The sequence below is a fragment of the Ambystoma mexicanum genome, chromosome 11, assembly GCF_040938575.1.
Source record: "Ambystoma mexicanum isolate Mex_15411 chromosome 11, UKY_AmexF1_1, whole genome shotgun sequence".
Classification (NCBI taxonomy): domain Eukaryota; kingdom Metazoa; phylum Chordata; class Amphibia; order Caudata; family Ambystomatidae; genus Ambystoma; species Ambystoma mexicanum.
In genome coordinates this window covers 1,119,320,995-1,119,346,300 of record NC_090934.1, presented here as the reverse complement: position 1 = coordinate 1,119,346,300, position 25,306 = coordinate 1,119,320,995, and the positions used below count along the sequence as shown (strand labels likewise).

At 49.8% G+C, this 25,306-nt stretch overlaps 1 protein-coding gene across 5 annotated transcripts in view; it reads left to right on the top strand.

Annotated features, from left to right (window-relative positions):
• SCAPER (S-phase cyclin A associated protein in the ER) overlaps positions 1-25,306 on the top strand; it is a 4,210,252-nt gene that overhangs the window by 2,211,493 nt on the left and 1,973,453 nt on the right. For 3 of the 5 annotated variants that reach the window (XM_069624453.1, XM_069624452.1, XM_069624451.1), the window contains exon 20: positions 7,850-7,966. The exons of the other annotated variants lie outside the window; for them this stretch is intronic. In XM_069624453.1, coding sequence (XP_069480554.1) covers positions 7,850-7,966 — 117 coding nt within the window. The remainder of the gene's footprint in view (positions 1-7,849; positions 7,967-25,306) is intronic. 5 annotated transcript variants of the gene reach the window in all.

Sequence of the window (25,306 nt, the reverse complement as noted above, 5' to 3'; positions counted from 1 at the left end):
TCAAGTGTTGGGGGTCCTCGTGCTATAGGTCTCGAACTTTTACTGCGTTTTGCGTATTTTCAAAGAGTTTTCGGTCAATCGAGCCTCAAGCTCCACCGATTTTACTTCCAATCAACAGGGACCCGTTTCGGAATTCTTCTACGCCCCTGAAGGGCGAATTTTTGTGGCGTTTTCACTTCTTGGAGGATTCCGGAAGATCTTTGAGGCCTACCCCGCATGGACATGGCCCAGGACAAAGGAAACGCGACGCCTGTTGGATCCAAGCTGTTCAGGAGCTGCCCTGGATGCGGATTACAGAATGTCTTCAAGGAAGATGAGCACTCCCGGTGCCTCTTCTGCCTTCATGATGACAAATCACACGTGTAGAAGGACTGTGCGTTTTGTAAGAACATGTCCGAACGGACAATGAAGGATCGTCGCGTTCGACTCACCAACTGGCTGGAGGGGAAGAGCCCAGCAGCAGGTGAGAAGAAGAAGTAGTAGTCAGAGCAGTCTTCTAAGACCTTTGAGGGCACTCCGGCGACGGGGGGGCCCAACAAAAGACAAAGCACCGCAAGTCCGCGGGCACCGGGAGCACCGATGGTTCGGGCTCTTTGGCTGCCAGGCAGGGCGCAATGTCACCGACGCCATCATCCACGAGCCAACGCTCTGGCTCGTTGAAGAGGAAGTCAGAGAACCTGGGTAAGCTTCGGGAGAAGCCCTGGTCGATCCAGACGGCGACAGCCGAGGGGGAGCGAGGCAGCGACCCTCCCCCCTAAGGTGAAGGCCTCAGGCGCGCCCAAGGTAGCGAAGGCCCTGATTCACCCGGCGAAGCCCTCGATCGAAGGAGTCGTGGCGGGCCTGGCGAAGCCTGTGGAGGCTACCCCAATGGAGACGACTGCTGGGCCTAGAGTTTCCCTGCCAGCCCGGAGGGAATCCTCTTTTCAGCCTATCGAGAAGACCCCTGGGAAACCCCAGGAGGAGAAAGAGGGCGGGGGGGCACGGTAGCCATAACGGACACAGATACCACCTACAAAGATGAGCTGGCTGGTGTCGCAAAGATCCTGGACAAGAGGTTCGAGGAAGTCCGGTCCTATGGGAGGGATCTCGACGAGGCAGACGTAGAAAGCAACGGTGGAGCCGACGAGGAGCTGCAGGCCGTGGAGGAGAGGGAGGACCCCACTCCCAGCCGCCGCTGCCGTCGCAACCGTTGCCTATGCCACAAGACAACTCAAGAGCAATCTTGATGGCTATCCAGACCTTGTGTACTGAGATAATGACAAGGTTGCCCTTACCCCCAGAGGACGATCCAGCTGCACCTGGACCGTCAGGAAGCCCACCGAACAAGCGGAGGCAAATCCATCCTCCCCTTCCTTTCCAGCCTTCACCTCCTTCCCCTCCACCGAGGGATGAGACGGGAATGGAGACGGCGACGACGGGGACGGACGACGGTGGTGACGATGGGATGGATCTCCCATCACCCCATGCCCGGGCCTCCCCTCCCGACGAAATTGGCTCCTTTCACACCATGATCGCTAGGGCATCAGAGCTTTTCCAGTTTTGTCCCGAAGAGCAGAAGGAAGGTTTCCTCTACCAACGACGGGAGGCCAATAGGAAGACAGTCCTCTCAGTACGTTACTGGACGGCATCTGGGACGAAGACTGTCGCTGCTCAAGAACCCGTCCACGGCTCCTGCGAAGAGGGACCGGTATCAGCAGAAGTACCAGGTCTCAGATTCCACCCCGATGTGCTCTCCGCAGCGGCCAAGAAGAAATCAGCACGGGCGACGGGATCAACTTCCACTTCCCCACCGGACGGCCAGGGGAAGAAGCTGGACACCATGGGACGTCGAGTCATCTCGGCGGCGACGACTATCAAGGTGGCCAATGCCCTCGCAATCGTGGTGTGCTACGACAGGGAGCTGTGGTTCAAGATCACTCCCCTCCTGGATTTCCTGCCGGACGACAAGAGGGCGGAGGCCCTTGAAATCCAACAGGAAGGCGAGATGGCGTCGGACCACGCCATCACAGTGGCTAAGGACATCGCCGATACTGCGTTTCGACAGATGGGCAGCAGCGTTTGCCTTCGCCGACGCGGTTGGCTCAAGGCCACCGACTTCCGTCAGGACGTTCAGAGCAGGGTACTAGACATGCCCCTCGACGGGAACAACCTGTTCGGCAAGGCAGTGGACGAGTCACTGCAGGCCATCAAGGCGGACACCGAGACGGCTCAGGCCTTGGGTTCTCTCCATCAATGACGGCCGCCCTTTCGGACACCCGTAGGAAAGTCTCAAGGTGCCTCCAAAGGATTTGGTGGCGGTTCCTCGTCGTACCGCCAAGCGGCCCACTCATCGTCGCAGGAGGCCTACAGAGGCCGCAGCAAGGCCGGAAGACGTTGTCGCCAAGGCACCAAGCCCTCGGCAAAGCAAGATTGAACCGGCCGTGACATCAGGCCCCCACCCAAGCACCCCGGTGGGAGGCCGGCTGGCAAAATTAATTAGCGCGTGGGAGTCCATCTCCAGCGACCGTTCGGTGCTGGACGCGCTGGCCCACGGGCACACTCTGGAATTCCAAAGAAAGGCTCTCGTCTACCACTCGTGGCGAGGAAGGAAAACCACGTGCCACAGCTACTTCTGGAGGTACGAGCAATGCTGAAAAAGGGCGCGATAGAACTCATCCCGAAGAGGCTCAGGGCTCCGGAGTGTACTTGCGGTACTTCCTCGTCCGAAAGAAGACCGGCGGTTGGCGACCCATACTAGACCTTCGTCGTCTAAACAAATACATCAAGTCCCAGAAATTCTGGATGGTCACCCTTCAGCACGTGCTGGGACAGCTGAAGGAGGGCGACTTCCTATCGTTGTTGGACTTGGAGGATGCCTACTTACACATCCCCATACTCAAAGGACATTGAAAGTTCCTACGATTCGTGGTCCAAGGGCGACACTACCAGTTCAAGTCCCTGCCCTTCGGATTGAAGTCGGCACCCATGGTCTTCACCAAGTGCCTGGCACCGGTGGCAGCGTGGCTGCACCTGCAGGGTATTCACATTTACCCCTACCTGGACGATTGGCTCATCTGAGCAAAGTCAAGGGAACTCGTCGTCAATCATACAGCGAAGTCCGTCCAACTGCTCACGGATCTGGGATTCTCGATCAACTTCGCGAAATCCCACTTGGTACCGTCGCAAGACGCCCTGTTCCTGGGAGCCAGACTCGACACAGTGGCGTGATTGGCTTCACCGTCGGAGGAAAGGACGAAGGCCATCCTGGGCACGGTACAATGGCTGTTGACCATGGACATGGCCAGGGTGAGGTCCATCAAGTCCCTACTCGGCATGTTGTTATGGTGCATCTACCTCGTGCGCCTATGCAGGTTGTGGATGCGACCACTGCAGGAGTTTCTCAATGCCGTTGGATGCAAGCAGTGGGCAGTTTCGAAGACAAGATCTCCCTCAACGAGACGTTTCACCAAGCAATCCGGTGGTGGGGCAACCGCGCGCATCTAGCGGCAGGTATGGACTTCCAGACCTCAACACATCAGGAGATGGTGCCGACGGATGCCTCCCTGGAAGGATGGGAAGTGCACATTGGAGATCTCCACGCAAGGGGCCTTTGGCTCCCGGAGGAGAGATCACTACACATCAACATCCTGGAGCTCTGAGCCGTGTTCTGGGCTCTCGGGTCGTTCCTCCCATCCCTCAAGGGCAAGGTGGTGAGGGTCTTCACCGACAACACCACCACGATGTTCTACATCCGGAAGTAAGGGGGCACCAGATCCCCAGCCCTATCCAAGGAAGCGCAGTATCTGTGGCACTGGGCCATTGCCCAGGGGATGTTCCTGGTACCCTTCCACCTGGCAGGAGTAAAGAACATCATCCCCGATTCGCTCAGCAGGGAGCTGCACTCGTGCCACGAGTGGGAACTCCGGCGGATCAAGTGGTTCTGCTATTCCGACGATGGGGCAATCCCCAGATAGATCTACTTGCGACGGCGATGAACACCAAGTGCCAGAGGTTCGCCAGCAGGTTTCCCCAGCTGGGGACCATGGGCGATGCATTCTCCTTCCCCTGGGACAGCCTGTTCCTGTATGCGTTCCCACCGTTGCCGTTGCTTCTGCGACTCATCATTCACCTCAGACGGTCCTGGTGCAGGATGATCCTCATCGCACCGGCGTGGCCGAGGCAGATATGGTTCCCGGACCTTCTGGACTTGTCAGCGTCCCCCCCAGTCAAACTGGCGACGGACGCAGATCTTCTTGCCAGGGAAGGAGGCGCCATCCTATATCATGACCCGGGATCGCTGAACCTGCAGGCCTGGCTCCTGCAGCACTAGAGTTCGGAGGCTACGATATCCCGGCGGACTGCAAGGAGGTCCTTGCAAAGGTCAGGACATCCTTGACTCTTAAGTGCGACGGGCATAAATGGAAGAGGTTCTCTGTCTGGTGCCATGCACAGAAGATCAACCCTCATTACGGCCCCTCAAGTGCTGCCGTACTTCCTATTACCAGAACTCTGGGGCGGTCGTTGCTGTGGTCTCACTGCCTAGTGAAGGAGTTCATGAAAGGACTATTCTGCTGGTTCCCGCTGGTGAAGGCCCCGGCCCTGGCATGGGAGCTCAACGTGGTGCTGACCAGACTCATGGGCCCGCCATTCGAGCCTCTGCATTCGGCACCGTTGAAATTCCTATCGGGGAAAACAGCGTTTTTTGTGGCCATCACCTCCGCACGACGAGTGGGAGAGATCCAGGCCCCTCTCCTTTAAGCATCCATACCTGACATTCCATGAGACGAGGGTAGTGCTGAGGACGCACCCCTCCTTCAAGCCCAAGGTGCCGTCGGACTTCCATCTCAACGAGTCCTTGGTGTTACCTATTTTCTTCCCGTCGCTGGCTGAGAGGACTTTGCACTTGCTGGATGTGGCTAGAGCGCTGAAGTTCTACGTGGACCGCACAAAGAGGTTTCGGAAGACATCACAGCTGTTTGTGAATTTTGGACCTGTGAACCATGGGAAGGCCCTCTCAAAGTCTTCCATTTCCAGATGGCTCTCCGGCTGCATCATGCACTGTCACTGGTTGGCAAACCGACCTTTGCCCGGCCGTCTGAGAGCCCATTCAACCAGAGTGATCGCTGCTACCACAGCGTTCCTGGCTGGTGTGCCCCTGCTGGACATATGCAGGGCTGCTATGTGGAGGTCGACACACACCTTCACGAGATTCTACTGCGTCGACCAGGATTCCAGGGAGGAGTCCAGAGTCGGCCAGGCTGTGCTGTGCAACCTGTTCGCTTGAAGGTGAGCCTGGTGAGGAGGTAAGAGATGCTTAATGTTGAGTTGTTGAAATGCTTAATGTTGAGCCTTGACACCTCCCGTGGTTGTGCATGTGTGTACTGCTATGTATTCTTGTATTCATGAGCATGTGAATCCATGCCAGACCCCATGCTGGAGAAGGAACAAGTTACTTACCTGTAACTGTTGTTCTCCAGCATGGGTCTGGCATGGATTCACATGGAAACCCTCCCTCCTACCCCTCTGCGGCTCTTCTCTTGGTCCTACTGCCACTTTACGTGCTACCAAATCTGAAGATGGCTGCCAGAGCAGGGGCTTAGGTAGAGGGCAGACATTGGCTGGGGGCAGTATGACCCAGAGACCAGCGATTGGTTATTAGTAGAAAGACAGTTCAGAAACGAAACTGAAACTGATTTTTTCTTTACCTATGATTCCCAGCCTGACGACTGGGAATATTCATGAGCATGTGAATCAGGGGAGTTGCTAGGTCTGGAAAAGACCTGGGGCTAAGCTGATGTCGGAACTGTTGGGACTGGGGGCTAGCTAGTCTTTTGGCTGTAGCTCCTGAGATTCTATCCGGGGCTACAACCAAAGGATCAGGGGCTATAGCCCCCTTAGCCCCCCCCTAGCAACGCCCCTGATGTGAATCCATGCCAGACCCATGCTGGAGAACAACAGTTACATGTAAGTAACTTGTTCCATAGTCTGACTACACACCGGCCTGGTTCTTAGTCCATTGTGGCAACGGGTACTTGTTGGGGTTGGGTGCGAGATGGGTTGGAGGCCTTATCAAATTGAACCTTAACAAAAAAAACGAATAGTGTTTTATTGGGCGCCACATTCATATGGGGGAAAGGAACTCCCTGAGTTGAGTGTGACCGCGTAATAAACCGCTACAAAAATGGGGGCTCATTCGGGATTGGTAGAGAGTTTTCACTCGTGACAGTGCAGTAGCAGCAGACTATTCATTTAGGTGTAATTGCATTTCAGTTTATGGAATGTTGTGTTGCATTGTGAAGGCGCCATTCAGACCTGTACCCTTGGTTTCAGGGCGGTGTGTAGATAAAAGGGTTCATTTGAATTGTAATTGTGAGTACAAATTAAGCAGGAACAGGGTTGAGATTTTGCCTTTGCATAGAGAGCACATTTGGTGCAGAACACCTTTCATAATGATCACCATAGAAATCAATATGGCCAGGAAGCACCTTCTATCCAAATTGTTTATTAAAGGTGAATGGGTAGAACAGGAGCATGAAACGTGGCAAGCGAGAATGATGCAGGCGGTTACCTCTGCAAATGTTGATAAGTAGCAGGTTAATGGGCTGTTACATCAAGCCCCGACAGACTTTTATATGACAGAGACCACCAGAGATGAGCACATTAAAATGGCTCAGTTCACAGCATATATGTGCTTCCATATGATGATCATGGAAGAAAGATACCAGGATAGTGTAGCGTCTGTGTAAAACCAATCTGAGCTTTTGGATCAACCACAGAGAGAATTGAAACAATTAGAGGAAAAAGTGCAACAGAGCCAATATTCAGAGTTGAAATTAAAAGACAGACCGGTATTGCATCTGTCTCCCCAACTCACTGGCTGTGTTGATCTTTCTGGCACTGCTTTGTTCTTGGAGCCAAGGACAATACCACAGCAGCTGCTGCTTCTCCCCGACTTGGTCAGCTATGCAGGATGGCCTTCGGTATCTCTGACACACAATGCAGGATTCTTTAGCCTGGTTTCCTGGCCTTACGTTTTCGGATCTATAATGTTTTTGAAAGTAACGGTATCCTGTCAGAAAGGTCAAGGGTATTTCCCTACTTGGTTTGCTATCTTTCGCCCCTTGTTCAGCTGCCTTCCCAAAACTGCTACTCCTTTGTGTGCTTTGCTCTGCTCAGAGTGTGCTCTCGTGCTCCGCCTTTTATCCGTGTGGGGGAAGTTTAATGGAAGTCAGGTTTGAGTGATTGTCAGTAATTGCCTGACTTCGCCTGTCCATAGTAGCGGGACATGTCTGCTATACTGCTCTGGTGTGAGTCTGTTTTCTCCCCGAGCGGGTTGTCTGTGTGGAAGTGTTTGTGAAGGGAAAGGAAAGGGGGTAGTAAAGTTCCCACGTATCCTACCTGGTAGGATGGGATAAAGGTGTTACAGGGGGAGGGATACCGCATCTTGTCATGCGGTGTCCCATTCCCCGAAGACCCCTCACCCAGGTGATCTTCCCGCACTGGTCCACCCCCAGGACCTGGATTCAAAAGTGATGGCTGTGTTCTGGCCACCTGGATGACAGATCCCCGAAGACTAGCGGATGAGACACCTTCGGGTTTCTCACAGTCTTCAGGGCCTTGGTCTTCAAGACTTTGCTGCTTTCCTCTTTCCAGCTCTCCTAGATAGCAATATGCTGTTTCTGCCTTGTCTTCCAATTAATGGCCTTGACTGACTGTACTGGTTGGCCTTTAAAGCCAGGTCTCTCCTGGTCTGCACCTGTGCCCTATGGGATGAGCTGTTTTGTGATTGGGCCTTGTGCTGATAATCATGTGGGTTTTAAGGAGCAGGCCCTAAGTTTATATCAAGACCTTCCACTATTTTGCATTTCAGAGTTGCTCTGGACACGAGTGGGTTTTCCTTCCTTTCCACTTGAAACCTTGCTGCCATCATCTACTTTATTCTGGGGTCCCTGTGCACTGCGTCAATTCAAAGTCAATAAACCCTCTGGTAAGCTTGGTAAGCTGTCTGATGTAATTGTAACCTCTTCCCCATTGGGAAATGCAACTTTGGTACATCTCCAGTAGTATGTGAGGAATCAGCAATGGAGGCTGACAACTGTTTGATGATTGTTCAGAACATGCCATTTTTATTGAAGTATACATTAAGTAAAAATACCTCACTATCCCTACTCTGCTGAGAATTTCCCTGCCTAACGAAAGCTAAATGGAAACACTCTAACGCAGGATGTCTAGCCCTCACAATAAACAAATACACAAAGAAAATGTATTGCAATTCAAGGAATATCAATCAGTCAAAGTTTATTCAGATAAAATCCAAAAACCACAACACAAATAACGCAACAATACATAATATCCCCAAAAAATATAAAAGTAAGAATAATCACATTGCATAAATAGCGCCAACAAAAACATGACAGGTTAAAATTGATCATGCAGCAAAGGCTTCCTTCTGTTCCATGATTTTCTTAAAAATTCCAAACACCCCCATGCCACAGCAGTTAATTTGGCACGCAGCAAAAAGTTCATAGCAGGGCGACATTGATTAAAATGAGCTTCTCTCAGCAAATGGAGAATGGTCTTTTTTCTAATGTCATGGTAGAGTGGGTAAAATAAAACAAAGTGCAACAAATCTTCTTTTTCAGCACTGCATCCAGGGCAAATCGCAGACTGCTCATCGCTGAGCCACAAAAGATTAAAACGGGCTCTGGTCAGTGCCCAGCGGTCTGCAGTTTTGCTACTGTGCAACAGGTAAGGTTGAATTACATCTGATTGTGCGATTAACAAATGTTTCCTATTTGAGTCAACTAAAAGCACTGATGTTTCCCAATTGTTCAAAATTAATGTACGGAACATCCTCTTATGCTTGTTGGAGTCAGCTGATGTTAATGAAACAATAGGGCATTGCAAACTTCATCTGTAATAAACATTTGAGATAAAAATCAGCCATTGTATGTTAGGCCGTAAAGACCCCAACAGCAGGCCTTTAATAATTCTGTGGGTAATGGTGGCTCTTGTGTTTGACTATAATGTTAGCCAGTGCAGAAGTGGTGCCATGTGCCAGTCATCCACTATATGAGTAATGCCCAGTTCTGTATGGACAGCAAAGTTCGGGGCAGAACAGGGGAGGTCCAATATTTTCTTCAGAAAATTGTTCTCAGTTACCTCAATGCGTGTTATTTTTTTCGTTACCCCAGAGTGCCGTGCCATAATTAGTTGCAGCTTTAGCTTGTACCCTGTAAACTTCCAAGAAGAGGTTGATTGGCTGGCCCTGGCACATATTCCTAAAACGTGTAATGCCACCCAAAGTCTGTTTCATTTTCATGCTCTATTTCTGAATGTGGGACAACTCCCGCCAATTTTCTTTGAAACAAATGTCTAAGTGTTCAAATGTGGACATCCGTGGTTTAATAGCACCATTGCTTAAGATATTGCCCATTTTAATTGACTTGCCCTCCCTTCGAGAACAAGCCATCACTGCTGATTTATTAGTATTGACTGTTAGCTTCAAGTCAGACATGAAGGTAGTATAGACATCGATCAATTTCTGAAGGGCTTTCGGGGTGCGGGCAATTAAAACCGTGACATCTGCGTATGCCAGTATGTGGAGGGGTTTAACACCCACCCTTGGGAAGTAGGCTTCGGCTCCACGAGAGCCCTGTATAGCCCATTAATGTACAATGCAAACAACACTGGACCTACAACACATCATTGACGCACTCCCAAAGCTACCTCGAAGTAGTTTGCGCATTGCCCCATCCCCCCAAATCGAACGCAAGCTCTGGTGTCCTCATGGATGATTTGCAGTATTTTTATCAACTCAGCCGGGCAGCCCATGGACCCAAGCACCTGCCTTAACAAAGCCCTATCCACTCTGTCAAAGGCTGTGCTTAGGTCCATGAAGGCTAAATAAATAAGTTTGCCCCGTACAAAGATGGAGGGTGCCCCAACCAGATATAAATTAAGTGTTTGGTCTCGAGGGCCCAAACCTGGCCTGAAGTCATATTGGGTTTCTGAGAAAATGTGGCTATGGAGAATCCAGTCCACTAGGCGTTGCAAAATCACACGTCCAAAAACCTTGAAGGAGGTGTCCAGCAGGGAAAAGGGTCTGTATGTTAAAGGGCTTTCCGGTCACCCTTTTTAAATATGTGGTATATGATTGTGTTTTTCCATGATTGTTGAAATACTCCCGATTCCAAATAGGAATTAAAGCATGTTGTCAGTCTGGGCCTTGTGCGCAGTTTTGCAATTGTTGTTTAACTGCTGTTTCCACCTTCTTCAGGGTCAAACGTACAGTGGAAAGCCGATCGCCACTCTCATACCTGGCTACCTGGCCCTTAAACAAGGATGTGAAATGATCTGACCAAGTTCTAGCTCCCACATGGTTTTCCCTGTATGTCTTTTCCCTCTTTTATACCAGTCCACCTGCGGTAATGTCTCAAAATCTCTTAGAGTCCTTGTTAGAGGCAGCCAAAAGAAGTTGTTCCCATGCTTTATTCTCCAGAAAACCTTTCCCAGTTTCCACTGACCTTTTGTAAACTTCCCTTGCCCTGATGACATTGCCCGTAGTGCTGTCCTTCTTACTTAGGGTCCCCTTCAAGTTACTCAGTGCAATCCTACATGTATCATCAAATCAAATAGTTGGTTTAGATTTACGTGTTTTAAAGTCACTCTGAAAGACATCTGTCAGGGACCTCCAAAGATTGTTTGAGGCATGCTTGATTTGATGAGACTCAGCATCATGACCAAGAATGCATATAATGAGGTCTATATTCGTACGCATCAAAGTGTGTTGGGGAACTATTGAATCACACTTTGCCCATTTTAGCCTGCGTTTACAGTGCGAGTTAATTTCATGTAAGTCTAATTGTGGATGAGCAACAGTGGGAGAGGCAAGATGGTCCTGCCTTAAAACCAGCCTCAGGGGAAAAGTGATAGCTGGATATTTCCTCTACAACTGCGAAATCCACGATTGTATGTCTGAATGTACACGTCCATTCAGGCAATTCAAATAACATAAACAACATTCACAGTTTCTTGATAACCTTACACTAATCTGGGTGGGTTCCCTTCCCCAGGATTCAAAGTAAGTTCTGCTCCAATGTTCAACCAAAGAAAAAAATAAAGACATTCTTGTAGGTAAGACAGCTCAAATCAGTTCTTGATGTTTCAATGTCAAAGTAAAGTTTTGAACCAAAGTTCCAACAATAACCTTTTCTCCTTGATGAAATATGTACTTTCCACTTCCTGAGAACAGCACCAATGGTAATCCCAGCCACAATGCTTTGTCACCAGTTTTAGTAATCCAAGAACATTTGCCACAGTTCACAGAAATACAACTTCTGCCATTGTCAGTTAAACATAGTTGAACTGTTATTGGGTTCATAGTAATAGTTAGATTACTTTTTGTCTCTGAGAAAGGCTAATTTCAATCTTAGCATGGGGAGTGCTTGCTCTTCTCTTCAATTGCATATACACTGTTTAACTGCTTAACTTCTTTTTTATAAGAAATGAATGTCCATGTGAAATAAAGGAGATAGTTCAGTCTTCCTTTGGAAGCACAATTAGGCACCCGCGACCACTTCTTTGTGTATTTTTGATTGGTTAAAGGTTTAACAATGGTCTTAGCAACCTTAAATGTCCAGCAATGGCCTTCACAACATTTAGTCTTCATAATGAGAGACACACAACCACTTCTTCATTAGGTTTACAGTCTTTTAGGGGTTTAACAATGGTATTTTGCAGCGTTTGCTCTTCACGCGATTATATGGAATTTTACCCGATACACGTGAGTGCTACTTTTCCATTGTTCCCTTATTAATGCTTCAAAAACAGCTTCAACTTGCTTGTGACTATCCGCGAGTGAATAGAAAACTGGATACTGTAGCAGGGGTGCTTGCGCAAGGAATCAGAATTCCAGGTTTCAGTCTATGGCTTCTGTAGTCCTTGTTCTCCGGGTTGCACAATTTCCACGACGTCTCCCACAACTTTGACTGCTTCTGGCTTCACAGGAACCCACACCCTTCCTCGTTGAAGGTGTTTCCGGTCTGGCCACTCGTTTAAGGAGCCCCTCTCGCTCATGAGACCCACAGCTTTACAGCAGCTTCTCGCCTCAGTGTTCGATACGTTCCTTCACGGCAACCACAACAATCAGGCTCACATGTGGAAAGACAGCCTTCCTGCATGTCTTCGCTGCACAACCTCTGCACTTCAGAGTTTGCTGGGAACAGGACTCTCTCAGAACAAGCAGGTGAAACTTGTTGTATCCACGCTCCGGCATTCCTCTGGTTCTCCCACTTCTGCTTGTTTTGCCACCTCTGTCTTCTTTCTGCTTCTGCTACTACAGCAGACACTCCAGTCACAGTTCCAGCTCCTTCTGATTGCCTGCACCTGAGCGGGCCTTTTATGTCTCCCAGGTTCCTTTAGGTGTGGACAGTTCGGCTTAATTACCTGACTATTGCTACAACATACCTCTTCCTCGTCCCAGTACTTATGGGATTATGGTAACCGTAGTCCCCAACAACAAGGTTGGTTCTTTTAACTTCTGCTGTTTGGCAAACAGCTATCACAAGTGTGGGATTACGGGAAATGTTAAACCGGGGCATTTCCCAGTCTTCCTGCCTGTTCCCACCGCCCCACCCCCCATGTGAACCTACCACAGTACACCACCCCCAGGAATTAAGAGTCTGCCTTTCCCTGGTCACGTGAGAAGGGTCCCAGACCAGGTTTTTGGAAGGAATCCTCACTGATTCATCACAATTAACTGAAGTGGCAGAATAGGCTGTGTTTAATTTTCTTCCATCAGATACATCACAAGTTAGTTTATTTTTATTCATGCACATCTTTGTATCCACAGGGCTTCTGTGGTCCACATGTGCATGACTCATATGAAGGAAAAAATGTATTTCCTTGATCACCGGGAACATTGAAATGACACAACTTTGTTCCCTAAACAGGAAAGATTTTGCAACCTATGGGGATGTTTGGGTTTTACTGTTTGGAGTTTGTCTGCATCCAAACTATGGAGATTTCTGCTCTGGGTTTCACTTAGTTCTTGAGGTCAGAGCCCAGGAGTGGGACATCCTCCTTAGACCCCGACAGAGGCTTTTGGGGTTCTGAGGAGGCTATCTCTGGCTGGTCCCTAAACACATGCAGGGGGCTTTGCCAAAAGAACCACACCGGAATGAAAAGAGATGGATGGAGACAGGCAGTGAAGGAGTTAGGAAGGAAAGTTGGAACACTTGTGCAGGTTAAGACAAGGTGAGACTAAGCACGCATAGCTGGGTGTTGGCTTTTCAGCACATTACTGAAGACATGTTGCTAAGAGCTTACTGGTGCCCATAGCCCATTTCTATGCAAGGGTAGAAGATCTTGATGGGAAAGGAACATCATTGCAAGACTGCTGGGGCCTGCAGCCTAGAGCCGGTGGTGAGGCAAGAGATCTCTCTGGAGAAGAAGCATAACAAGAGCATGTGGTGAGCTCTTGCCTAGTTGCAATGCAGTGTACCTGGAGGAGTGTAACCCGTGGCTGTGGGTTACAGTAGCTTCAGTTTGAAAAGAACCCTGACAGTGGTAGAAATTCCTGCCACTAACCACAGAAAAACCAGGAAAGAGTGCTTGTTCAAGATATGTAGACGCAGCGACTGAGTGTTTTGAGAACTAGTCACCAGTGGGCTGTACACATCGAATTTTATTTCTTGTTTGTGGATGGAAATATTAAGTTTTCCTAGATAAGACCAATGCCCTTGTTCTGTTGCCACTCCATTCTGACACCATGGCACAGTAGCCATTTTCCACTTTTGTGTTCTAGTGGTAACTCCATAGGTCCTTTTGGTTCTGCCGGCCCTAGTGGTAACTCCATAGGTCTTTTAGGTTCTGCCGGCGTCTTCCAATCCTTCCTGTGAGAAACATGAATAAAACATTGAACATTGTTCTTTGTACATCGTATGCTTTGTTGTTCCCATTTAAGACACACATGCATTAAAGCACAGTGCCAACAAGGAAGATAGGGTAGGACTAGAGGATAGGCATGAGCCTGTGATGCAGCCCGAACTTTTAGTGATGATTTAAATAAAGCAGGATTATTGCCAAATTTATACGCGAACACAGAAGACGTTAAACAAATAGATAAGTAGCATTAACGTTCTGAGGTTTTTGCTGTGCAGTGAAATTAGTTATGTAAATAATGCCAAGAGTAATTCAACCCTGGTGCAGCCTTTGATGTATAGAAAATACCTGGCACCTTTCCGAACGAAGTCAGCTTGTGTTACAATGTGCACACCAACACATTACAATCTAGTTGGCAATTATTACTGTACTCACAAGCCATGATACAAGCCACGGTCAAAATCAGATAGTCCCTGGTGGACACCCACTACTTCAACCTGTTTAAAAGCCTGAAGAGTTGCAAAAACAATTATAAGCATGTCAGGAGACAGAAAGAAAGTCGGGAGAAATTGAAAACAGCCACAGTACTGAGTTTCCTTTTTGCAACAAAACGGAGTTTTAAAAAAGAACATACTATTTGCCAAACCATGTGGTTTATTGCCCCTGGTTTTGCTACAGGTCCCGAAGTTCCTGTTGTACTCTTACAGGTTAGCACCACTGTTCCGTCTTTTGAAATCTCGTGATGATTTATGCACAGGCTGAAGTGACCATAAGGAAGGTTTGTGTTGCATCAGAAATTAACTGGATTTGAAAGCTATGAGAAGTACCATTTTACACATTAGAGGAAGTGTTTACCGCGCCCTCACTTTAACAGTGACCTACATACATTTACCTACGTCACTCTCAAGGTGGTTCTCTCCCATTTCCTTGGCTTCAATTGCTGCTACCACTCATCTCATGACAAGACATGATGGAGGGTCCATCCACTTCTGGTTTAGCAGTTACTCACTTGGTAGAAACCCTTTTTGTCCTCCCTGCACAGCCATTTTCTGCTCTGTCCTGCCCCGCGACACCCCCACCCCTTACTCTGTGCAGGAGCCTTGTTACAACAATGTGTAGGACAAGCAGGTCAACCTTCGTGGAGACTTTAAGTGATTTCCAAAGTAATAGCAGGTGAGTAGTATTGGTACCAGCATCTCTTCAGGGCTTCAGTGGATTTGTGTATCTCCCGCTCAGTGTAAGTCTCTATGTCAAGCCCTCCATGGCCTCTCTGTGGGGTGGGCTTGCTAGAACCTCAGTTTGGTCTTCCGTCAGGAGAGTCAATGGTACATAGTCGGTGCCATGTGGCACTCAGAAAACAGTAGGTGATTCTGAACCTGCGTGGCAAAATTGACCCCAACTGTAATTATTTTTATTCTGTTGGTGATTTATACAGTAGATATTCCCGTCCCCTGCACACCTAAATGTTGATAAGATGGCCAGGACTTAATATGAGGTATATGGTTTCATCAATACATTTTAGACTTTAGGTATTTTCTCTATGAAGTAACAATAATTCAGTACAGCAACAATCCAGTGAATAATGTTTTCTTTATATTCAGTGTCATCAGCACAACGCATTTCGGGTTACAGGTTCCCTTCATCAGGTGCAGTTCAAAATTCTAAAATATAATATGACATTCTATCAAAATGTTATATAGCTATATTCTTGGAATATACAAAAACAGAAATGTATATTGTTGAAAACATATTTATTGTTAGGGACACTGAAAGTCAAGTTAACCTTGTGTTATACCTTGTTTTTAACAAATTATAGTTCGAGATATCTCCCCAAGATAAAAGCGACATAACCACTGCCAGATGTGCAGGTGAATCATATGTACGTGCTGACAGTATCTTTTTGAGAGGCAGAATCCCGTGGTCATAACCATGCACTGTGTGTTGCACTGATAGCAAAGGTGTGCCACATTCACTAACTACTTGCATGAATGTGAATTTTATGTGGACTCAAGAACGAGAGTGGGTAATAAATAGAAAAAGGAATACCTTTAATGATAAATGACAGTATCTCCATTTGGGAAATGCACAAAACAATGAAGATTGTGGTCGTGGACCCAATAACTGTAATAAATCAGAGATAATAAGAGGCTGTAAGACAACAAGTGTCTACGGAAATATATCCGTGGTGTATAGAAGGAAATGGAAAATTATTTTACCTAAATGCTCTCATGGGAAAAACACCCAGGCGAAAAGAAGAAATTACATTACCTCCACGTCCACTCTTCCTCGTCCCAGTACTTACCTCATGAGGCCCCTGCCTCCGACACAGGACCTTCTTCTATTTCTTTAAATCCCTATAACTCCTCCCCCATATCCAAGTCACTCAGTTTAATTTTTCCTGCCTCTGGCAGGTTGGACTTTTTCTTCCCGGTGCGGGGCACTGGGGAGCACCGATTTCTGGCCCCTTGGCGGAGGGCTGTGTGGCAGGACCCTCGCTCCCTTAGGTGCGGCGCTGCTCCTGGGCCCCCTGCACAGCTTGGGGTCACAGTTGAGCCGGATTGCCTCGCTCGGTTCTTTGCTGGGCTCCGGACAGCAGCGTGAGCATTGTGTCCCGGGTCCTGCACAGCCCGGTGGAAGGTAAGGAGAGGGGAGGACTGGGCTTGATGTTTTTCCCCCTCTCCTCCTGTTTTGGCCATCTTGATTCAAAAGGCTGTTTCCTCGTGCTCTGTGTACACATCTTTATTAGAAATAATGGCATGCACTTGGCAGTATGGGCTAGCCTTCCCTTTTGTTGTGAGGCCTCTCTGCTTCTTGTTGTGGGGTGACAGTGGCAGAGAGTATTTGAAAGTGCGGGGGCTCTGTTCTGTCGCAGGCATGTCACATAGCACCTGCTCCTCAGACACACATAGCCCAGCATGCACCGGATGTTGGCTGCAGTCTTTGCAAGCAGCCTGTGAAAACGGCACAGATTTGGACACGTCTGCAAGCGGCAGGAAGGGTACCGGCCTGGCATAGTCTACACTTCGGGTTCGAGTCTCAGCGGTGCTGACTCTGCCTTTCATCCTTCCTAGACCGACGTATTGGAACAAGTTAGAGCATGGGGCTACCAGCTACTGGATACAAGGTTCAAGCCACCTCTCAGTCATGTGGCGAGTTAGTGGTGTGTTTGGTTCTGTGCTAGCTATGGACGCAGACTCCTTGTCCTGTCCTCTTCCTCTGAACTGCGCGAGGGAAAGTCAAAGGAGATGATTTTCTTTTCCCTTGTACGGCATGGAATTATAGAAAATGCATCATGGAAGTAATGGCCATGGAGGGGGTTCCTAGTGTCTCTTCCTTTAGGGCCTAGGTCCTCCGGTGCCGACGTGTTGCTTTCACGCCTCCTCCCAGACTTGTGGGAAGTGATATGGCACATGGTGGCACATGTCTGTGCTTAGAGGGGTTCTCGGAGCCCCTGGTGCCGGTGGAGGGGGATGTCACTTCAGTGGGTTTTTCCAGTATAGGCATTCCCCAGGTATGGGTTTGCCTTTGATGTCTGCTATCCGGGATGGATTGCTTTGCCCCGCTTTGTGACAGTACTCTGCCCTTTTGACGCCAGCCTGGTGGCTTCTCTGTTGGCTGAGGGGGCCATGGTCTGCTGGACTTCTGGGATGTCCTGTATCTTCCTTTTGATAGGTCAGATATTTTTGTGTGCTGACAAGCATGCTGTTATATTGTGGCGCCGGCCTGCTTCAACGTCCTGTGATTTTCATCAGGTGCAAGTGCAGTGACTGGCGGTTTTCCTTGTCTCCTCGTCTCTATCTTCTCGGAAGTGTATGGGACCGGTGGGGTTTGGATTCCTGGGTAATGGGCTCCTTCCGGAGGGGGGCTATCAGTTGCCGTTCCTGTCTCCTCCTCTCCAGCTTTGCATGGTTAGGACTTTGGTGCCCAGCTCACGGTCCAAGTAGTTGGCCATGGGATCTGTTCTCTCCGAATGGTTGTTGTGGGTTACCGTCTTGCCCGTTCCTCTCCCTGTTCAGGGCCAAGTTTTCTACTTGCGTGTGTTCATGGTCCCTATGCCTTCTAGGATGCGTCACCTGCTTATGGGTCTCAAGGCCCTGCACTGCTTGTCCGGACGGAACGCTTCAACGTGGGGGCTTTGCGGAACGTACTCTGGATGTTGTGCGGGGGGGCGCTTGCTGGCTGTTCTGGGCTGGGTTCCTCAAAAGGCAGTATGTCTCGGCTCGCCTGTTGCTGAAGTTACGGGGCAGGTGGTGTCTTGCATGTTTTCCAGTTCCTTCAGCCCGTCTTCAGTTACGTCCCCTGGTGTCTTACACTCTCTCCCAATGGCTCCCGACATCTCGGCTTTCGTAGTTTTGTTTTCAGTGTCCCCAGCGCTGCGGGTCTCCCTGCTATGGTGGCGGGGGGTTCCAGGTCTATAGGCTGAGGTGTGCATGGTCCTTCCTCCTGTGTCCTCTCTTACTACCGATGCCAGCAGAATGGGTGGGGGGTGTACATTGGGGGTCCTCTCAGCTCCAGGGTTGTGAGATCTGGGGAGAGCCTGCGATCATCCAATTGGCAAGAGTTGTGCCATTATACAAGCTCTGGTGTACTTCGAGGAGTTGCTGGACGGTCAGCGGTTTTGGTCCAATTGGACAGTACGACGGCCTTGGCATATGTCAACTGCAAAAGAGGTTCCGGCCGCTCCTTGAATGCTCTGGCAGCGCTGATAGGCACCTGGGAGGAATCTCATCTGGTGTCTCTGGTGGCCTCACGTATCAGAGGGCTGGACAATGTTCAAGCGGATCTTCTCAGACGCCGGTTTCAATCCTCTGCGGAACTGGTCCTGTCGGCCCAGGTCTTTGCGGTGACCTGTGTAAGATTAGGGTCCCCGGTTCTAGACCTGTTTGCATCCCCGGCCTCAGCAGAAGTTCCCCTCTTCTGCTCTCGGTTTCAGGCCAAGGGGATTGGGAGATGGACGCCCTGTCTGCACAGTGGCCTTGGGGTTTTCCTTTATGCCTTTCCGCCTAGTCCCCTTCTGCCCCGGGTGGTTTGGTGCATCTGAGTGTCCAGGGTGACAGTGTTGTTGTTAGCTCGGTTCTGGTGACGCCAGAGTTGGCTTCCCTCTCTGTTGGAGCTTCGGTCCTAGGAACCTTGGCTGGTTCCGAGGTGGCCGTGTCCCCATCAAGGGGATCTGCGGTTGGAAGTCCACCGGATGCAATGGGCAGTGTGGCTATTGCTCATTCTAGGTTGATATCTCAGGGGTTCTCAGATCCTGTAGTTGAGGCCCTTATGGATGCTCTTAGACCCTCCACTCTGAAGGTGTTCGGCAGGCATTGGGGCCATTTCCAAGACTGGTATGGGCGGTCTGGTATCCCTCCCCTGCGTTCTGGCCTCTCTGCTATCCTTCGATTCCTCCAGGAGGGGTTTTGACAGGGGCCTGGCAGTTTTTTTCCAGGCTTCGCTCTCGGTGGGCCTCCATGAAATTCCTTTTGGGGGACTCTAATGGTCCCTTGGATGGGGAGGTGTTGGTGGGGAAGTTGCTCCAGGGTTTTTCTTCTTCCCGTCCTTGTGCTGATAAAGGGATCTCCCTCTTGTATTACGGTTCCTTCAAGGGCCTCCTTTTGAGCCCTTTTCCGGAATTGATATCAAACATCTTACACTGAAATCTGCTTTTCTTATTGCCCTCGCTTCTGCCCGTAGGCTTGGGGAGATTGGGGCTCTCTTATGTCACCCTCCTTTTCTCAGGGTGCTGCCAGACTCGGTGATGCTGAGGTGTGGTCCGAAGTTTCTCCCTTAAGTTGTATCTCGATTTTCACATCTCTCAGGATCTGGTTCTCCCTGAATTCTTTCATGATCCGAGAGCGCCTGAGGAGGTGGCTTGGCTTAACATTATGTCCGGCGCGACGTGTTGAAGTATTTGACTAGGTTTGCTTTTTTCCACCAATCTGATAGTCTTTTGATAACTTGTGGTCCGGGTGGGGCTGGGCATAACACATCTGTGGTTTCCATTTTCCGGTGGTTCCGGGTTGTGATCTCCAGGGCATATGTGGCTTCTGGCCTGCCTGGGCATGCGCGCGATCCGGGGCGGTCCGCCAGGGGTTTGGCGGCTTCCTGGACCGATGCAAGGAGGGTTTTCTCTGCAAGAGATTTGTATGGCTGCCGCCTTGGCTGATCTAGGCATTTTCATCAACCGCTATGGGTTGAGTTTCTCCCACTCAGGGGGTTGGTTCCTTCGTGTTTGGAGTTTTGTCTATGGGTCCTTATGAGCGGATAGTTAGGGACGTCACTAATGTGCTGAGTTTGATCAAACGTGAACTCTTCTAAACAGTCATTGAAATGGTAAAAATGTCGCCATGAAAATAGAAAAATCGAAACTACATGATCGATGGGTATTGTAGTCCCGCGAAAAAGTCTGAATGGGTAGTGTGGCAAGAGACTGAAATGTTATAAAAAAACGTCTGTCAAAGAATGACTTAAACAGGTTGAAAACGGACACCACGTGTACAGAAATCTGGAACATAGACGTGAGTAGAGCTGCAGGAGGTCTAATGCATAGAGTGACTGGAAAATCCCATGTATAGTGGAAATATTTCTTGGGCATGTATCACATAAGCTAATTGAATGTGAAAGAGAATGTTGACGCTAGTCTCAAACAGTAAGGAATCTTTGGCAAATATACAAGGTACGGTATCTAAGTGAAAAAAGTGATCAATCTGGGGGGGCGCTGTTGCGCACGTGGAGAGATGGACGCATCTGTGTAAGCTCTCCAGGCAATCTGGGCAGCAGATAAAAGTGCTTAAAGAAGCCGCTCCGCACAAAATTAGCTTGAGGTGTACCGCCAACTCGATAGAACATCCATACGAAGTTTGGATACGATTGCCCGCACCAATCTGGTGTTAATCACTGAAGGAAGTTACCTTGGAGGCCTTGGAGATACCTCGCAGCGCGGGCCGCGAGGTGGGAGGAGGAGCCTGGCGGCGTGACGAGTCGAGGACTGCACGGCTTGGGTTGCAGGGCCTGCTGGCACATGAAGGGTCGCCGGCGCTCCGGTCCCCGTTGAGCGCCTACTGACCCCAACCACATAACCAACATTGAAGGAGTGGCGGAGGAACGTGAGGGCCCGGAACCTGCGTAACAGACGGTAAGAGGGCAGGGCACCTTGCGCGCCACTGAACGCTGGCGGTCTGACCTCCCGGGCCTAGCCAACTCCCCCACCTGACGGGCCGCCTGCCCCCTACCGCACTGAAAGGACTGGCGGAGGGGGATTGCGGAGAGGGGAACCCGGCCCCCTGTCACGGATGTGCAGCTTCACCAGGCCCGCGGCTGATATTGTCATCAGAACAGCAGCCCAATTACTCGGGAGGCCGCTGCGTGTCCGGCTAACGTTCAGAGCCCTCACTGGCGTTGGGACTGGGCACCCCCAGGACAACTGAGCATACACAGCATAGCCACACAACGCCACTGCAAACACAGCGATCGGCTGCCCCGGCATCTGCGGCCCCGGCCACACCATGGGAAACCCACCGTATCCACCCCAATAACACGGTACTGAGAAGGACGTGTAATCTGCTACAGGCCATACCGAAAAAGGGGGCGGAAAAACGAATTGGAAGACGCTTCCAAGGCAAATACCTGCAGACTTGGCTCTCCACTGGGCTTCCCAATCTCAAATAGCCGCTGTGAGGGGCGCAGTGATATACGTACAGGATAACCAACACATACAAGGAAGTGAACGAACAGTGCGATATACCCCCGACAGGATGGGGAGCCCTCCTCAAATAGTGGAGTCGACATGCCCAACATCACCCTAAGGTAGTCCCTATCACTGAATGTCATATAGCGCAGCAAGTAACTAAAGGACACCACGCCTTCTCTGTGTCACCTCAAATCGGATAATAGACACAGGTATATGTAGTTACATTTTTTGGGACAGATCACCGGAAGGCATACCTCACCACCACTCCGGTCGTAAGATACTAGCGTTCTGCACCCACCTCGTCTAAACCGGGCGACGCCTGGCCCGAAGTGTACAAGAAGGACACAAACCCAACTCCGCGAACCAAAGATCATCTACCTGATGGGTACAATATAACAAAACCAGCAATACAAGCACTGGGAAACGACAGACTGAGGCGGTCGACTGCCCTACAAACTATATAGGGAACTCCTACAACCGAATGCACCAAGGGACACGATCCGCCTCCACCACAAGCTACGAGAGCTACCAAGAACATCGCAACCCTGCTGCAATGCAAAGCACTTATTCAAAGTAGAACCTGCAGTGGCCATCCCCCGGAGGTGCCAAATACGATGCCCAAGAGCTTCGGACCAAAGAAAGGGAAAGGAGCCATAGAAAAATTTACAACAGCGACTAAAAGAGACACAGAACCCACGATGTCTCAGGAAACATCACCTCAAACACAACCTGACACATCCGCCCCCATGATGGACCGACAAGCGGTCTTCCTGGCCATGCAACAGGGGTTCTCAGCACTCAATGAAAAACTGGACGGGATAACCGCTAACGTTGCTGTCATGATGCCCGCTCCCGGGGAGCCGGTTCAAGCCCTGCGTCCACGAAAGCGGACATCCAGTCCCCAAGGAAGGACCCAGCAACCCCATATAGGGGCCCTTTGGACAGTGTCCTGGCGCCTATGGCGCCAGGCTCATAAAAGACATCAGTCCTGGCGCCATAGGCGCCAGGCTCATTATGGGAGTGCTTGGGTGCACTTACCTGATGCAGACCATGCTGCAGGATCCCGGCCTCCTTGAGGCCTGAAAGGAACTACTTTACCTGTGGGACTAATTTACCATCCGGGCGTGGTCGGGGAAGGATACATACCTGATTGGAGGAAGGATACATACCTGGAACTTCTTCCAAGGCTATTTAAACCCCACCCGAACAGCCACACGTGCTTCGCATTGTTCTGCATCTAGCAGCTGGACGCTCACCGTGTCTGCTCCTGCATCCTGACTTCTGCCACGCCTGCCAGCATCCTGGATCACCTGCAAAGGAAGAGAAGAAGAGAACAGAAGAAGGAAAAGTCCTTACTTGCTAAATCCGCATCCCGGAGACATCTCGCCGACAATCCTGAAAAGGAAGACTTTAATTTAAAAGCTCATCGCGTCGATCGCTGCAGCGCCGCATTCCACTCACCTTTACAGGGCGCCTCCATGTTCAGCAGCGATCATCCGGATTCGCAGTCACGCCCCAGCGCCTAGGGAGAAAAAGACCAGAACAAAAGGTGAGAGAGAGAAGGGAATAAGGAAAGCTAAATCTCCATGTTAAGACTTACCTGTTGATTCATTCCCTCTTCATTTCGGGTCCGCGCCGCATCCTGGCATTTCCGGACCCCGGCCCCTAAGGGGAAAAAGAGACATCAGCGTTAATGAGCGAATGAAAAGACATTACCAAAAAACGCTCTTTAAAGACTTACCTGATTTCTACAAGGATTTCACCTCTCATCTCGGGTCTGTGCCTGTTCCCCGGCATTCCGTACCCCGGCACCTATGGGGAAAAAGACACTAGCATTTGTACATTAATGCATGGACACAAGGGGAACCTCTTATCAAAAAACTTACCTGGAAGCCAAGCAAGTTTGGTTCTCACCAATCCGAAAATCCAGTGAAGTAACTGGATACCAACGCGCCCCTGCATCAGAAGCAGGATGGAGAGCTCGTCCTTCCAGACCCTAAGGTGAGACGCTACGAGAAATCACAGAAGGGTTTCGAGGAGGGTGAGAGGGGAAAGTGGGAGGCCGATTGCATTACCCCGCAGACAGTTAATCCCCTATTTTTGCCTACAGAAGGATACTTCTGCGAGCCAGGCAAGCCAGATTTGGGGGCCCGGTCCAGTCCGTCTTCCGAACCCTGCGCATCACCTTAGAAGAGGTCACAGCAGCGTGAACCAGGCCAGCGCCTCCGTGGGAGTCAGGTGAGCGTAACAGTAGCCTCCATTAAAACGCAACTAGACAAGACCACAACGAGAATCACGGAAGCAGAAACACGGATCTCCGGCACAGAAGATGCGCTAGAAGCACTGAAGTCCACGGTTTCAACAATGGCAAAAGAACTGGGAACGGTAAAAGCTAAATGCGAGGATTTGGAAGCCAGGTCAAGACGGAATAATATCCGTATAGTCGGCGTTCTGGAGGAAGCTTTAAAGGGCCCATGGAGCAGGCGGTGGAAACTCTCCTGCGCAACCTTCTGGGGGATCCCGGATGGTCTCCCATGTTCTTTGTGGAACGTGCACACAGATCCCTCGCACCAAAACCTAAACCCGGAGCATATCTGAGGCCCATCATAGCGCGCTTGATGAATTATATAGACAGAGACTTAGTGCTGAAAACTGCCGGAGAAAAGGAAGAACTGAGATGGGAAGCAAATACCATACGCATTTTCCCGGATTTCACGCTGGCGGTGCAACAAGAAAGGTGCCAGTTCACTGGGTTTAAAAAACTACTGCGCAAACGTCAGGTCCCTTATTCCATGTCATACCCGGCCAGGCTAAAGATTCAACATCAGAACAAAATCTACTTCTTTACATTTCCTGAAGAGGCGGCAAACTTTGTGGAAACACACATCCCAGTACCGACTCCTTCTCTAAGAATTGAACAGGATCCCTGAAAAAATGAGGACACTTTGCAACGGCACCAGAATAACGAACCATGAAGTGACATAGAGGCCCCCCCCGTTGGTTGGCCCCATTGAAAGGGCACATCCGAAGTGGTCAATATACGGCAAGAATGAATATTTTTTCCCTTTACTATCCAAATGAGTGCGAGTATCAACACGGAGCTGACGACACTGAGAAAAGACATAAGCAGTTGCGGCCCAAGATGTCACCACAGACCCCCTGTAGCAAGTGCACTATAAGTTGATGGGTGGGAGAGGGGAGGGGCTAGAGGGCATAGTTGAAGTTCGGGGAACTATGAGGGAGGAGGAGGACCGCAGGGCACAGTTGTTGGGGCGCATTTTATTTTAACAAGAGTCCAAGATTACAAAAAAGCACACAGATGATGAACATGATCACGACCAATAGCACAACAAGAACAGAACACAGCACACACTATTCTACCCATGTCCAAAGGGATGGCTAACGCAAGCAACAAGGACATTAAAATGTTAAGCTGGAACGTCCGAGGTCTGGGATCCCGTGTCAAGAAAAGGAAAATATTAGCGTATATTAATAGACAAGGCCCCAAAATAGTCTTCCTACAGGAAACACAGTTAGGACATCAACATGATGGACCGCTGGCCCCGAATTGCGGGACACACCAATACTACACGACATACTCCAGTCGAGCTAGAGGGGTAGCGACTCTCGTTCATAAAACTCTCCTGTTCACCTGTCTCAGTTCCGAGTGTGACCCTGGGGGACGATATGTTCTGGTCCATGGCTTGCTTCACGACAGAGAGGTAGTACTACTTAACATATGCGCCCAAATCTGGACGACCCAGACTT